This window comes from Mizuhopecten yessoensis, unplaced genomic scaffold (genome assembly GCF_002113885.1).
Source record: "Mizuhopecten yessoensis strain PY_sf001 unplaced genomic scaffold, ASM211388v2 scaffold2091, whole genome shotgun sequence".
Taxonomy (NCBI): domain Eukaryota; kingdom Metazoa; phylum Mollusca; class Bivalvia; order Pectinida; family Pectinidae; genus Mizuhopecten; species Mizuhopecten yessoensis.
The window spans coordinates 643,394-660,881 of NW_018404373.1; the positions used below are offsets into that span (position 1 = coordinate 643,394).

A 17,488-nucleotide genomic window follows, 5' to 3' on the forward strand; every position below is an offset into this window, starting at 1 on the left:
ACTTTTAGGCGATATAGGTTTTGGGCGAAATGGTTTGGAGGGCGATTTTTTTAGGGGCGATATGGTTGTCAAACTTGTGGCGAAATGAACTGTAAACTTAGAAAAATTGGGGCGAAATAGTTTGGGGCGTGGCGGTTTTGTGACGAATCGTCTGTAATTCGAAACCCCCTGGTTTCCACAACCCTATTGGTGTAATTTGTGGTAATAAAACATGTTTAAATGAGAGAGAAAAAGAGGATAAATGATGTAAATTATGTGCATCGATGAATACGTAATTGCTAGGTATATCAGTTAAATAAAACGTTTCTGCGTTAATTACGTCAATGAAAATAGAAGCTAACCACACTTTGAACGCCCCAGTATTTGAACTTTGACCTAACTTACCAGAACGAGAATCGGGGATTTCCCTTGTAGTTATAGGAAAATACAATAACATGATCATGATGGCGACGTGTTTGTGATCGGTCGGGATATATGTCCGGATTACTACGGTTCGGGGATGATTCCCGGTCAGATTTTCTGGAGGATGAGGATAACGATGATATAGGTAAAGTATTGCACATACATCATTAGAGAATTAACACTTAATTTAAAATGTGCGCAAACAGCTAGGGATGGTCCTGTATACTCCTGTACTGCTGGTACACCACATAGTGAAAGTAGTCGTATAAACAGTCAATATAGCAGACATTCTCAATTCATACAGGCACATATGTCAATGCAGGGGAAAAATGACACAGAGTAAACTCAGGCTAAAAGAAAATTAGAGATGAAACCAATCCTTTGATATACATGTATATGTACAGGCATCTGTTTATTAATTAGTTATTTAAGTTGATATTTTTTCACACAGACAGATGTTAAAAGAATATTATCTGCAAGGTGGAAATGTTCAATTCATAAATCTTTACCTTAACACAGTATAACATTAGGCCTATGACATGTTTTGTAGGCGATACACACTTACAGTCACAGTAGATACGTCATAGTTTCATTTAATTTGCATATACATGTACATGTGCATATTGGGAAATAAGAGGAAAAAAACACGTAGCAGAAGAGTTTCAGGTATTGCCTAATTGGTGAAATAGGACGATATTAAGTACATATGTTTTGTTTTATGGCTGTGAACTTGTGTGAACTCTATACAACCCCGGACTTAGAAAGCTAATCTAATTCCGTGATACAACACAGGATACAGGCCCTTACCAACATCACTCATCCAGGAAGTGTTAAGCATGGATGACATCCAGTGCTGAAAGTTTCGACTGTAAACTGTGAAGAATTACTAATATGTGACAAGTGTGTCTAAATAATTCTGTTGTTAAATACAACAAGACAAAATGTACAATTGTATTAAAATTCAAGTCGTGTAGAACCAAATTATAATTACACTTACTTGCATGGGAACCCAATTTAAAAAAAGCTGTCCTATCACTGAGGTCATTACCTATCAATCTTCTGAGAAATCTTCCATTATAGGTCTTGACTATTTATAGCAGGTAATGATGTATGATTTATAAATAGCAGATTGGAATGACTAGCTTATTGTCTCGATTCCTAGAACTAATACCATTCACTTACCGTTCTCATATGACCCTGTCTTGGTTGGGAAGACATTTAACACCAAGCAAACAAACAAACAAACAAACAAACAAACAAACAAACCATTCATTTGGTGTGGAGATAGTTATAGACGAGACCTGGTGACCCATGACAGACTTGATTCGAACATTGTGGTATATACTACAGTTGTATTACGTAAGCTTTTTTTGACCCATGCATAAGGAAGTTCATGAAAAATTGAAGCTATTTAATCTGCCACAGTATAAAAGATGTACAATGCTTATTGTTTGTTTAAAATTACAATATGATATATAAGTTCCAGACTCGATCTCCTAAATTATACTCCATGATACATAATTAAAACAAACACAATCATTCCTACTGTTTGAATGGTGCTATTGTGTAGTACATATTACATAATTAAAACAAACACAATCATTCCTACTGTTTGAATGGTGCTATTGTGTAGTACATATTACATAATTAAAACAAACACAATCATTCCTACTGTTTGAATGGTGCTATTGTGTAGTACATATTACATAATTAAAACAAACACAATCATTCCTACTGTTTGAATGGTGCTATTGTGTAGTACATATTACATAATTAAAACAAACACAATCATTCCTACTGTTTGAATGGTGCTATTGTGTAGTACATATTACATAATTAAAACAAACACAATCATTCCTACTGTTTGAATGGTGCTATTGTGTAGTACATATTACATAATTAAAACAAACACAATCATTCCTACTGTTTGAATGGTGCTATTGTGTAGTACATATTACATAATTAAAACAAACACAATCATTCCTACTGTTTGAATGGTGCTATTGTGTAGTACATATTACAATAGTTTGCTTTAATTTGTTTTTATATTGCTGATCATTTTTTCACCCCTTCTAAATTAAACCTGGTTCAGGTTATGAGGTTGGATCTATAAATAGATACCACCTACACATAATCATAGACAGTGTATGAATCATTGGTATATTTTACATTTTCTTTTCTACAAGTCCTATAAAGTATAGGCCTGTGTTTTACATAGTAATATTATATAAAGGTGGCTAATACATTAGTATGGTATTTCATAAAAATGAAGTATAATTATGTAAGTGATCTTAAAGTAGGAAAAAGTCACAGGCATCTGCATTTGGTATGTAAATATGTAAAAATAAGTCTTCCCAAATTGCTGTCAATATAGAAGGGTAGGGAAGACTGACAGGGTAACAGGGTAGGGAAGACTGGCAGGGTAAAGACTGACAGGGTAGGGAAGACTGACAGGGTAACAGGGTAGAGAAGACTGACAGGGTAGGGAAGACTGACAGGGTAAAGAAGACTGACAGGGTAGGGAAGAATAACAGGGTAGGGAAGACTGACAGGGTAGGGAAGACTGACAGGGTAGGGAAGACTGACAGAGTAACAGGGTAGGGAAGACGGACAGGGTAGGGAAGACTAACAGGGTAGGGAAAACTAACAGGGTAGGGAAGACTGACAGGGTAGGGAAGACTGACAGGGTAAAGACTGACAGGGTAAAGAGGGTAAAGACTGACAGGGTAGGGAAGACTGACAGGGTAGGGAAGACTGACAGGGTAGGGAAGACTGACAGAGTAAAGACTGACAGGGTAGGGAAGACTGACAGGGTAGGGAAGACTGACAGGGTAGGGAAGACTGACAGGGTAGGGAAGACGACTTCATATTTTTAGCTCACCTGGCACCAGCATATATTATTGTATGGTGTGTTGTCCGTCCGCTGTCTGTCCGTTGTCCGTTAAGAACTGGATGACCTAGGGCCATCATATTTAGCCAGTAGATATCTGGGGCAGAGTGTTACAAAGTTTATTCAAATAATGACCTTGATCTACTCTCAAGGTCACAGGAGTCAAATATGTAAAACCAATTTTAACAACTGCTTCAGAATAACTATAGGAGGCCCAGAGTAATAATATACTTGGCCAGTAGGTACCTTGCATAAAGTGCTATAAACTGTCCTGAGTGTTAAAAATGTTTAAACAGCTTTTTTTTGAATTACCAAGAGGCCTAGAGCAATGCTATTTGGCCAGTAGGTACCTGGGAAAGCTTGCTATAAAGTAACCTCAAATAAATGACTCTTTTGTACTTTCAAGGTCACGGGTCAAATATGTAAAAAAAAATATCCTTTAAACAAGTTCTTCTGAATAACAAGGAGGACCAGAGTAATGATACTTGGCCAGAAAGTACCTTGCATGAAGTGCTATAAAGTTTCCTCAAATAAATGACCTTGACCTACTTTCAAGGTCACAGGCATCAAATATATATAAAAAAACATTTTATATATCTTCTGGATAACCAGAAGGTTGAGGGTGATGATAGTTGGCAAGTAGGTACCTGGCAATGAGTGCAATAAATTTTCCCTAAATAAATGACCTAGCTTGGTCTTCTTCCAAAGTCAAAGGGGTCAAATATGTTAAAACAACTTCTTCTGCAATTCATTGGGCTCTGGGTGATGATATTTGACCAGTAGCATGCTGGGATAGAGTAGTATAAAATTTCATTTAGTCTGGAACATTTTTAAGTTAAGGAGACTCAATATATGGAAATATTTGCAAAATTTCTTTTATTGAGAATATTTCCCCATGATTGCTAAAATATCCAGGTGAGCCATACAGGCCCTATGGACCCCTTGTTAGATTATATTTACATACCAGATGCGGATGACTATGATGGAATGCACCAGTTTCAAAGCCGTTAACAAACAAACAATTAGTGCAATATACTTCTTGTTAATTGTCAACAATGTTTAGTCTTTTTTCAAATACGTATACATGGAATCTTTTGGAATCACTTAATAATTTACAACTTAAATCAATCCTGTCATTGTCATTGAATACTGCTATTATGTGCCCAGTTTTGTGCCTATCTAGCACCATCAGGCAGAGCTGTTATATACATATGTAATGGGAGAAAGAGAGACGCTGCAGCCAGACCGGGATTCAAACCTGGGACCTCCAAACTCCAGACGGATGCTCTACAAATTGAGCTACCTGGTCCCCAAAAATCAACCCAGTCCTCTAAATTCCTCCCTCCTTTTTTTAAGTCTTTGTCCCAAAGACACGACTATTTATAATTTGGGTTTGGGTATCTCCTTGTCAAGCATTCACCCAGTACTTGAAACAAGGGTTGGTAAGCTCGTCAATTTTGTAATGGGAGAAAGAGAAATGCAAATGCCAGACTAGGATTTTGAACCTGGGGCCTCTGAACTCTTGACAAATACTTTACCGGGTTGAGTTTCCTAGACCCCGACGATCCACCCAATCGAGTTCTGCTACATATTAATTATAGTAATATTTCATTATCCTCTCACACCAAAGTTGCAGAGATATAGTTACTTGTTGGCATGATAGTGCAAAGGCTGTTTAATATTAATATCCAATATCTTTCAAAATTGGAACTCTGGTTGGGCATATGACAAGAAGATGAATGAAACCGATTGAAATGTCAGGTCAAAGGTCAAGGTCATGGATAGAAATAATGATTTTGTTTGAAGACACACCAATTTGCCATCACCATAGTAACTAAGATGACTTAAGTGCCAAATATCTGATGTTTAGGAAATAACTGTTTTCTGATGACTTGACTGAGATTATCTTGTGTTGTAGAAGTAATACCCTCAGATGACTCCAGTGACCTTGACAGCGATGATGAGTATGAATCCGAGTCCTTCATCTCACATCTTCGTCGACTACGTAGAAGGTCAAGTTATGCAGAGGTATTATCGCGTGCGAACAGGCGGGAAATGGCTGCAGTACCTAAGGAGACCAGCACAAACCTATGTAATGCTGTGCCGCTGTTGGACCTGGCAGCATCAGCTACAGCCTTACATCACAGCTTAGAAAGCCTGGAGAAATGTGACCCTCCCCTGGATCAGCTGCTGCTGAGGAAAGTAAGAAAGAAAAATATTAGACAATCTCGCTTGGTTTCAGAAAACCTCAGAATTAGGATTAATAAAACCGTACCCATTATCTTTAATTTCTTCTTAGTGAAGGATCGTTAAGTTAAGAAAATATCAACTTAACTCCTCGTAACAGCTAAGATCACATGATAATTAGGAGTTTTTAGGAAGCAATTACAGTACTGTTTTGCTCAAGTAAGAAGCATATTTTTCTGTTTTTAAAAAAACCCAACAGGAAATGATTAAATTTGAAGTACCTAGATGTTTCATTTTGATGATGTGACTTTTCACTGGTTATATGTATTAATATAATCCATCCCTGATGTGAGGTATGGATAAGGTAATTCAAACACTAGGTATAAAATATTGAGCAGGAGACCCAAGGCTTTGCCAAGGGTCTTCTGCTCAATATTTCATCCTGAGTGTTTGAATTACCTTTTCTTGCATACTAGACCTAGATATCTGCATTTCCGGCAGTGCTGGAAAATTCTATCCGACTCACGGGTCTGGATCTGGTATGAGAAATGTGCAGACAGTTTACAACTTTACTAGAAGAACAGCTGTTTTTACGGGTTTTAGGTAATAAGCAAGAAATAGAATCCATCCCTGATGTGATGTATGGATAAGGTAATTCAAACCCTCAAGATAAAATATTGAGCAGAAGACCCTCGGCACAGCCTTTGGTCTTCTGCTCGATATTTTATCCCTTGGGTTTGAATTACCTTATCCATACCTCACATCAGGGATGGATTCTATTAATCCATCCCTCACATCCGGGATGGATTCTATTAATCCATACCTCACATCAGTGATGGATTCTATTAATCCATACCTCACATCAGTGATGGATTCTATTAATCCATACCTCACATCAGGGATGGATTCTCTTTCTTGCTTATTACCTAAAACCTGTAAAAACAGCTGCTCTTCTAGTAAAGTTTTAAACTGTCTGCACATTTCTCATTTGCATATGAAGCTGGGATGGCAATTGTTAATGATGTCAATGACCCTGACTGACCCTGAAAGGTCACTGGCAGGGCAGGTAGGGGCAAGGACATTTTTTGACCTTGCCAGTCTTTATTTTATCTGCCTTATGTACTGAAAGATCATATTAAAATTTGTACTGTAAGAAATTGACCGTATTACTGTGCCATCAGTTGTAGAGCTTACACTAACTTTTTGGCACTTGTCGATAGTTCCTCTGAATACAACATTTACATGATTTCCAGATCTACTGACACAAAACATGTATTGGCCTTGTGGTATATAGGGAAACATGATGAATAGAGGTGAAACAAAGAATTGTATTTCCCTACCACCAGGGCAGTCAATAATTATCATGGTGAAAACCCCTAGAAATATTAAAGGTTCTCATGTTGACATGCTATTGATGTTGTCTGCCTTATTCACCTAAAGCTCTGTTGAGGTACATGTCTCTCCCACATTTTATAGAGAGGGTCCAAATAAGGCAAATATGACAGGGGTAACTTGAGCATGCGAAAGTGACATACTGTTCTATTTCCCCGTCATATAATAAAAAAAATCTGATCAGACACACTGTTATATAGATCATGTGTAATGATATGAAATATTTTAGTTTTTTCAAAGTTTTGATGGCATTGAGAACGACTGAAAATATACTTAAATTTTCCTGGGGTTTTCCTGTTGATTTTTGCCTTAGATATCACGTTGGTCATTCCCATGTGACGAGAATAAGGTGAAATGCTGTGCGCGACTATGCCTAAAGACAGAGGCTGAGTGGAGGAAGGCAGACAGAAAGTGTATGGACGGTTATATCCGGGACATGACACAAGTTGGTGGGTAATCAATCATTTTCTAGAAATATGAAAAAGTTACTTGAATGTAAATTCTTCTGGTTATCTATATTTTCATATAAACCTCTTGGCCATAAATTTATGTAAAAGATATCTGGAATAAACTTCAGCTTTACCTGCATCACCCTCTGGAGATGTGCAGGTCACTATAATTAGGTCACAATGACCTTCACCTCAAGGTCAAGCCTCAAATAAATGAAAACAAATCAGCGAAATGTGGTCTGGGTAATAACTTTTAAAGTGTAAAGAAAAACATATCGGAACCAAAACCAGAAGTTTGTATGCGTCACATGCTGAAAGTATGCAATGTACTGTAATTAAGTCACTGTAACCTTGACCTCAAAGTTTAAGGTCAAATAAGTATTTTTGAGAGCCAAAAGCAGATTAACACAATAAATTTATTGCACAAATGGTACATACATCCTACAATAGCTTTTACAACTAGTAAATGTTTGCCTTTTTTCGTGTGTGTGTCTTTGAAGATGAATTGTGTCATGAGAATATGCTTACAAACAAAAGGTAAGGAAAGGTACGATAATCACACCTTAACTTTGTACAATATTACTGGCCTAGTTTTACATTTCCTTATTTTTACAGGGTTGATGTTGTCAGCTGTTGTTGGAAAGCCAAATTCCAACAACATTTCAAAAGTAACGCTGAAGTTTGAAAAACAGACGATCGTGTCTACAAAATGTAGTCGTTGTCCGAAAAAACTGTGGTGTTGTCACATATTGTCAGTGGCCCTACATCGTATCAGGCATGCAGAAACGGTACGTGTTAATATCAGATTATCCAACTTATGTCTACATCCTCGTGTAGAGGTCCGTGATTTGTCATATTGACGTGAAGTTATTATTTTTATAACCAGCAGGTCAGTATTCTCTTTATGATGTCACTACGATGTGAACATCACAATGCTCTCTGCCAAATGCACTTCCCTTGACAAATTTATTACATTTCATCTTGTTAAAAATGAAAACGGTATAGTTTCATATCTAACATAACAATTAATTATAAGGACTTCTATTTCGGTGAATGTGTGGTTATATGGACCTGAAAAGTAATATCAAACTTGACTTTTTTTGGATTAATATATCTTTTTTCGGGTTCATACAACCACATATGCACCTCAACGAAAGTCCATACCAAGGTAAATGATGGATATTACTGGTTCATGGCCAGTCATCATAAACTCATAGTGACATTACTGTGACATCTTGAATGTCGTTTCGTTCAAAGTTTGTGCAATTGACATCAGAAGAATTAATACAGTTAATTTAGATGCATAAAAAAATGACTGAATATTCCAATAAACTGACATATTTGACAGTTGTAATCATACCATTGGTAAACCTTGTGAATACTAGGGCTGCAATGATACATTAACATGACGATACGATACGTATCACGATACTAATGTTCAGGATACTGTGTTCACGTTACGATACGTATCACGATACTGTGTTCACGATACGATATGTATCACGATACAATGTTCAAGATACGATACATATCACAATACTGTGTTCACGATACGATACATATCACGATACTATGTTCCCGATACGCTACGTATCACGATACTGTGTTCACGATAGATACGTATCACGATACTGCGGTCAAGATACAATACGTATCACAATACTGTGGTCACGATGCAAAACGTATCACAATACATATATAGTAACAGTACCAGGTAGTAGCAAAGAGAAAAGATATGTTGCAAATTTTTTTAATGGCAATAATACAACTGGAAATACACTTGGTCCAAAATGGTCATACAATTCACGTCTTTCGAACTGCATGCAGAGCTGGAGCATTACTCGCCATGTTGGAATGGAAATGAGTAGACTAAATTCAGAAAAGAAAAAATCTGGAAAATATCATAGGTGTATCATGACCTCCTAAAAAATATTGTTTAATATACTTGTATTACTATTAACAGGTACCTGTTCATCCACCTATGACGGAGATTTTATCAGACTTGTCACGTGACCAGTTACAGAAACTTCTACAGTGTGCGATTGCTGATGAACCAGAAAGCCTGCTTCCAGTGTTCAGTAACATAGGTAAGGGCGATCTTGTCATTGCTGTCACCAGGCTCTTTTAATTTTGAATTATGAATGGTGCACAACCAGCCTTGGTCTCATTAACCATGAGGCACATTTGCTTTTAAACTTTTATCTGGTAGCTATAGATGTAGAATCTACTGTAGGCATTGCCATCTCTATATAACAGGGTCTTCAAAATAAGTTTATGGATATTTTTTTTATCTCCAATGTTTTTTTAGCTCACCTGGACCAAATCACAGGGGGTGAGGATAAGGGGGATGGGGGGGAGAGGGGTGTTGGGGGCTCATAGGTGGTAGATATACACCAAATTCTTTGTTCAATATGCTATGCATTGGGGGAACAATTGGCCCACAGAGCTTGTGAGTCTGACACTTGGATGACTGTTGAAAGACCCATGGACCTCTTGTTTTTGTTTAAGTTAAATGTGTCTAAACTAACTTAAGCTTCTTTAATCTCACTAAAGTAAACATGTAACTGTTTGTTCACTGCATGATTGACATGTCACTACTGCATGATTGACATGTATGCCATACCATGGCGTACGTCGTCCGTCGTCCGTCCGTTGTCTGTCAACAATTTCTTTAAACGACTTCTTCTTCTTAACCACGGATTGGAATTTAACTAAATTTGACTGGGAGCATTCCTAGGTGGTGGGGATTCAAAATTGTACAAATGGTGGGGCTGACTCCCCAGGGGGCTGAGGGGCGGGGCAAAAAGGGGGCAATTTGGCTATATTGCTTTAAGCGACTTCTTCTCTGGAACTAAGAAATGGATATCAACCATATTTGACTGGAAGCATCCCTAGGTGGTGGAGATTCAAAATTGTACAAATGGTTGGGCTGACCGACCAGGGGGCTGAGGGGCGGGGCCAAAAAGGGGTAATTTGGCTATATTGCTACAAATGACTTCTTCTGTAGAACTACCGGTATGCACTGGATATCAATCATATTTAGTCAAAAGCATTCATGGGATGCAGGGATTCAAAATTGTACAAATGGTGGGGCTGACCCCCCAGGGGGCTGAGGGGCAGGGCCAAAAAGGGTTATTTGGCTATATTGCTTTAAGCAACTTCTTCTCTGGAACTAAGAGATGGATATCAACCATATTTGGTCTGAAGCATTCATGGGAGGCAGGGATTCAAAATTGTACAAATGGTCGGGCTTACCCCCTGGGCTAAGGGGTGGGGCCAAAAAAGGTTTATTGCTTGGAAATGGTTGAAATCCCCACCATATAACCACATATACAATTGTTGAGTATAAGAGAAGAATGCACATTTGCTTCCAGGATGGCCCTAGGGTCTGGCCCCACCCTTGGAGACATAGTCCCTGGGCCATAACTTTAAAACGGTTGAGATCCCCACCCTAAAAATATATATACAAATGCTGGTCATAAAGAGACGAATGCAGTCATGACATTAGAATAGACCCTGGGGTCTGACCAAACCCCTAGGGACCTTGTTTCTTAGTCACAGCTTGGAAACAGTTGAGATCCCCACCCTATAACCATATAGAGGATTGCTGAGTATAAAGAGATGAATGCACATATGTTTCCAGGATGGCCTTGGGGACTGCCCCACCCTTGGAGACTTAACCCATGGGTCATAACTTTGAAACGGTTGAGATCCCCACCCCAAAACTATATGTACAAATGCTCGTCAAAAAGAGCCAAATGCAGTCATGATATTAGAATTGATCCTGGGGTCTGGTCACAACCCTAGGGACCTAGTTTCTGAGTCACAACTTGGAAACAGTTGAGATCTCCACCCCATAACCATACATAAAATTGCTGGGCATGAAAAATCTAATACAGATATGGTACAATGATTGTCCTTGGGGTCTGGCATATTCTCTTGGATCTCATTTGGAGAATATTTTGCCATGACTGCTTAGATATCCAGGTGAGCGATACAGGCCCTATGGGCCTCTTGTATAAAGCTGGATGACCAAATATAGAAGAAACTTTTCCTGTGCTAGGTGTGCTCCATGCCACAACTCGGTGAAATGATCTCCTTTTATTCTGAACTATTTAACAGACATGGTGCAAGACAGGAAGTCCATCTTGTTCAACCAGAGTGGAGCCCCAGACCCCACTTTTGGCATGGACGACGACATAGACCGGACGTGGGATTTATCACTCGACAAACTCGAAGCAGATATGAAGGGTTTGATTCAAATCTAGTAAGTTTTAGCAGAGTACCCTTAAACAGTATGATCACACACTGGGGGGAAATGTGAATAAGCACACATGTCACATGCTATATAGCTGAAGATTTATAGAAAACTGGTACTACACTATATATAAACAGTGATACCCGTTTTTATATAATTTCAACTAAATAGCATGTTACATGTCCCTGTGGAATTCACTTAATTAAGTAATTCAATGATGGCAATACATTTCTTTGTTAAAAAATCAGCTGAACATTGCTAAATTGCATATTAAATATCATTATTTGCAAGAATATGAAAATGTTTTCTGACTAATTAGAATATTTTTAATATTTTTGTGTCAGTTTTATGCTCTCAGTTCTGTTGCGGTACTTCAGAATCAACCTGGTAATATATACATATATGTAATGTTTATTTATTTTGTTAATAATACAGTACATGGTTCTCAAATAAAAATGTTAAATTTTTGTAGGAAATTCTATTTATCACATTGAAATTAATTTTGCATTTTTTTTATTAGTGAGTATCCAAGCATGTGTGACTTTGTCAAAAAAGCTGCTTCACCATTCCACCGCAAGTTTTTCCAGAGGGTTCCGGAGCTCATCAATAGCGGACATACTGAACAGGCTGGGAAGGTGTTGATAATCATCGCCAGGTGTTTGTTGGACGGTAAAGACTTTCTCGACACTGTTATATCAAGACTGGGTTACCTGCCTTAGTTCCATTTCTCACCATCAGACAATGCCCATTTGAACTACTGTATTAAGATTTGTAGTCATGGCCGCTAGGATCTTGCCAGACTGGCTAACTTGATTGGTTATACATGTAATTCTATTAACAAATTATTGTACATGAAGGAGTCAGAGCTTTAAGATTTCTTCATATTTATATCGGCAATAAATACAAGATCAATCAATGGTCAATGGTGAAAATGAACGTCAAATTTTGAAGCAAAGGCAAACAGAAAGTAGAAAAAACTGTGGTCGGTACTCCATTCTGTGTCATATTACATGTAAGGAGGTTGTAAGGTTGTAGAATTAGTGGAGAGAAAAACGGCTGTATAATATTACGGGTACTGAAATCTGCTGTCACAACACTTGAAGGAATCAAAGTTGATGTGTATAGTACTCAGTCTCATGTAAACTAATGCTATCTACAGTAAGATTTCATCAGTTTGGAAATATGTAATATCGAAGTGGTATAAACAAACAATATACATATTAAACGTGTCGCAATGTTTCAGGACAATCTGGTCCCTTGTCAAGCTATGACTGTCGATATTAAATTAATGCTAGTTAAACATAAAAAAAAAAGAATTTGATCAATCTGACATAGTTTTTAAAATCTTTTTCCCCAGTATTTTAAAAGTTTGATAAAGATATTTCATTAATATTCACAATTGCTAACCTCATTTTTTTCAGCTTGATGAGTCTTGTTGAAACAAGTAAAATATGTATCATCTATTATGCTAATATCATAAAATAATTGATGAATTTTTGGATTTTTGTAGAATTTATAAAACAAAATAAATCTTCAGTGGAAGATTTCTTACTTAAAATAAGTGAGATTTTCTTGGGATGTATTGGTGAATTTTTCTGAGACAACTAGTTGAGTTTCCTGGCAATCTAATCGAAATTATATCTTCACATCGCTCCCGTTTACTGATATGTCGCGTTGAAGATCTAACAACATCCCATAGAGGGTCACGTCAGAGGTCAACATGAATGCATTATCGCATTTATAACAAGCCAATCAAAACGCGACATAACTCTTTCATTCAACCAATCAGAAAGCAGGACCTGTAGCATTTAATGCAGACACCTCGTAGCCCAAAATCCACTTTTTCGTCTGGTCCAGTGATAGTTTGAATATTGCGAAGCCTGTCATTGGTTAATTTTAGTTTCAGGTTGTTAAACTTTTTAACGACAACATCACCAGAAGAGGAAGTCTCCCTTATTTCAAAGCAAAATCCACAAATTGTACAAACGTTGTCTTGTAGATAGACACGGCGTGGTGTCATGGGCGCCGCCATTTTCGATGCTCATTTGACACCTCTCGGTCTTTTATCATAGCAAGTGTGTTCCGAAATCATTACATCATCACTTACAGAAATGCGTAAGCTCTCATCTGATTGGTTAATGCAAAGGTCGCCTGAACACGACCCTCTACGGGATGTTGTTAGATCTTCATCGCGACATATCAGTAAACGGGAGCGATGTGAAGATATAATTTTAATTAGATTGGTTTCCTGGGTGATTTTGTAAGATTTCCTGTGGTGAATTGGTGAAGTTTTCCTGGGATGACTTGGTGAGATTTCCTGGGATGACTTTGTGAGTTTTACTGGATGACTTGGTAAGATTTCCTGGGATGACTTGGTTTGATTTCCTAGGATGACTTGAATTGGTAAGATTTCCCAGGATGAATAGGTGGGATTTCCTGTGATGACTTGGTAAGATTTCCTGGGATGAATAGGTGGGATTTCCTGTGATGACTTGATAAGATTTCCTGGGATGACTTGTTGATATTTCCTGTGGTGTCTTGGTAAGATTTCCTAGGATGACTGTAAGATTTCCTGGGATGAAGTGGTGAGATTTCCTTGGATGACTTGGTAAGATTTCCTGGGATGACTTGTTGAGATTTCCTGGAATGACTTGGTGAGTTTTCCTGTGATGACTTGGTAAGATTTCCTGGGATTACTTGGTATGATTTCCTGGGATGACTTGGTATGATTTTCTGGGATTACTAGGTAAGATTTCCTGGGATGAAGTGGTGAGATTTCCTGAGATGACTTGGTGAGTTGTCCTGAGATGGCTTGGTGAGATTTTCTGGGATGACTTGGTAAGATTTCCTGGGATGACTTGGTGAGATTTCCTGGAATGAATTGGTAAGATTTCATGGGATAACATGGTTAGATTTCCTGGGATGACTTGGTATGATTTTTTGGGATTACTAGGTAAGATTTCCTGGGATGAATTGGTAAGATTTCATGGGATAACATGGTTAGATTTCCTGGGATGACTTGGTATGATTTTTTGGGATTACTAGGTAAGATTTCCTGGGATGAATTTGTAAGATTTCATGGGATAACATGGTTAGATTTCCTGGGATGACTTGGTATGATTTTTTGGGATTACTAGGTAAGATTTCCTGGGATGAGGTGGTGAGATTTCCTGAGATGACTTGGTGAGTTGTCCTGAGATGGCTTGGTGAGATTTTCTGGGATGACTTGGTAAGAGTTCCTGTGATGACTTGGTAAGATTTCCTGGGATAACTAGGTAAGATTTCCTGGGGTGACTTGGTATAATTGCCTGGGATGACTTGGTGAGTTTTCCTGTGATGACTTGGTTAGATTTTCTGGGATGACTTGGGAAGATTTTCTGGGATTGCTAGGTAAGATTTCCTGGGATGACTAGGTATGATTTCCTGGGATGACTTGGTGAGATTTCTTGAAATAAATTGGTAAGGATTCGTGGGATAACATGGTTAGATTTCCTGGGATGACTTGGTATGATTTTTTGGGATTACTAGGTAAGATTTCCTGGGATGAATTTGTAAGATTTCATGGGATAACATGGTTAGATTTCCTGGGATGACTTGTTGGGATTTCCTGGAATCACTTGGTGAGATTTCTTGGAATGAATTGGTAAGATTTCCTGGGATAACATTGTTAGATTTCCTGGGATGACTGTAAGATTTCCTGGGATGACTTGGTAAGATTTTCTGGGATTGCTAGGTAAGATTTCCTGGGATGACTAGGTATGATTTCCTGGGATGACTTGGTGAGATTTCTTGAAATAAATTGGTAAGGATTCGTGGGATAACATGGTTAGATTTCCTGGGATGACTTGGTATGATTTTTTGGGATTACTAGGTAAGATTTCCTGGGATGAAGTGGTGAGATTTCCTGAGATGACTTGGTGAGTTGTCCTGAGATGGCTTGGTGAGATTTTCTGGGATGACTTGGTAAGAGTTCCTGTGATGACTTGGTAAGATTTCCTGGGATTACTTGGTATGATTTCCTGGGATGACTTGGTATGATTTTCTGGGATTACTAGGTAAGATTTCCTGGGATGAATTTGTAAGATTTCATGGGATAACATGGTTAGATTTCCTGGGATGACTTGTTGGGATTTCCTGGAATCACTTGGTGAGATTTCTTGGAATGAATTGGTAAGATTTCCTGGGATAACATTGTTAGATTTCCTGGGATGACTGTAAGATTTCCTGGGATGACTTGGTAAGATTTTCTGGGATTATTAGGTAAGATTTTCTGGGGTGACTTGGTTAGATTTTCTGGGATGACTTGGGAAGATTTTCTGGGATTGCTAGGTAAGATTTCCTGGGATGACTAGGTATGATTTCCTGGGATGACTTGGTGAGATTTCTTGAAATAAATTGGTAAGGATTCGTGGGATAACATGGTTAGATTTCCTGGGATGACTTGTTGGGATTTCCTGGAATCACTTGGTGAGATTTCTTGGAATGAATTGGTAAGATTTAATGGGATAACATGGTTAGATTTCCTGGGATGACTTGGTATGATTTCCTGAGATGGCTTGGTGAGATTTCTTGGAATGAATTGGTAAGATTTCCTGGGATAACATTGTTAGATTTCCTGGGATGACTGTAAGATTTCCTGGGATGACTTGGTAAGATTTCCTGGGATGACTTGATAAGATTTCGGTGATTACTAGGTAAGATTTCCTAAGATGACTTAGTGTGATTTCCTGGGATGAATAGTATGATTTCTTGGAATGAGTTGGTAAGGATTCGTAGGATAACATGGTTAGATTTCCTGGGATGACTTGGTATGATTTTTTGGGATTACTAGGTAAGATTTCCTGGGATGACTTGGTAAGATTTTCTGGGATGGCTTGGAATGATTTTCTGGGATTACTAGGTAAGATTTCCTGGGATGACTTGGTAAGATTTTCTGTGATTACTAGGTAAGATTTTCTGGGATTTCTTAGTATGATTTCCTAGGATGACTTGGTGAGATATCCTGGAATGAATTGGTAAGATTTCATGGGATAACATGGTTAGATTTCCTGGGATGACTTGGTGAGATTTTCTGGGATGACTTGGTAAGATTTCCTGGGATGACTTAGTAAGATTTTCTGGGATTACTAGGTAAGATTTCCTGGAATGACTTAGTATCATTTCCTGGGATGACTTGGTGAGCTTTCCTTGGATGACGTTATAAGATTTCATGGGATGACTTGGTAAGATTTCACGAGATTATTTGGCAAGATTTCCTGGGATGACTTGGTGAGCTGTCCTGTGATGAGATTTTAGGTAACCAAGACAAAGTTTCAAGTGACCTATTGCGATCGCCTTTTGTCCGTCGTCCGTCGTCCGTCGTCCGTCCGTAAACAATTTACATTTTCGACTTCTTCTCCAAAACCTCTGAACCATTTTCAATGAAATTTTGCAGAAACCTTCCATGGCCAAACGTCAACAAAAATTGTGGCTGATTTGGTCCCCGGCCCCCAGGGGCCTAAGGGGCGGGGTCTTCTCAAGACCCAGATATGGTAGAAACTAAATACTCTTTATAGATGGAAGGGTCTTAAGGTGCTTTACCAAAATTGTGAATTTCTTGACCCTGGGGTCTCACGTTTCCCCCTGGGGAGGGGGTAAACTATACTATAGTTTATATAGGGAAATCACATTTTGGACCAACATTTGTTTAATTTCCATTGGAAGTAATTCAATTTGGGTTAGCATTATCAGTATTGGATAGCATTTTAATGGTATGCACATATCAGCCCTGACTGACCCCAAAGGGGCTGATTGATGGGTGGGGCCAAAAAGGGTTGAATTGACTGAAATTTCAAAAATCTTCTTCTCAAGACCCAGATATGGTAGAATCAAATACTCTTCATAGATGGAAGGGTCTTAAGGTGCTTTACC

The 17,488-nt window shown here is 38.2% G+C and overlaps 1 protein-coding gene across 1 annotated transcript in view; it reads left to right on the forward strand.

Annotated features, from left to right (window-relative positions):
• Positions 1-391: 391 nt before the first annotated feature.
• Positions 392-17,488, forward strand: part of LOC110445156 — a 33,523-nt gene continuing 16,426 nt past the window's right edge. The window contains exons 1-7 of the mRNA XM_021489597.1: positions 392-547; positions 5,211-5,494; positions 7,185-7,320; positions 7,936-8,108; positions 9,284-9,407; positions 11,443-11,587; positions 12,099-12,247. Of these exons, the coding sequence (XP_021345272.1) occupies positions 475-547; positions 5,211-5,494; positions 7,185-7,320; positions 7,936-8,108; positions 9,284-9,407; positions 11,443-11,587; positions 12,099-12,247 (1,084 nt within the window). The 5' untranslated portion in view covers positions 392-474. The remainder of the gene's footprint in view (positions 548-5,210; positions 5,495-7,184; positions 7,321-7,935; positions 8,109-9,283; positions 9,408-11,442; positions 11,588-12,098; positions 12,248-17,488) is intronic.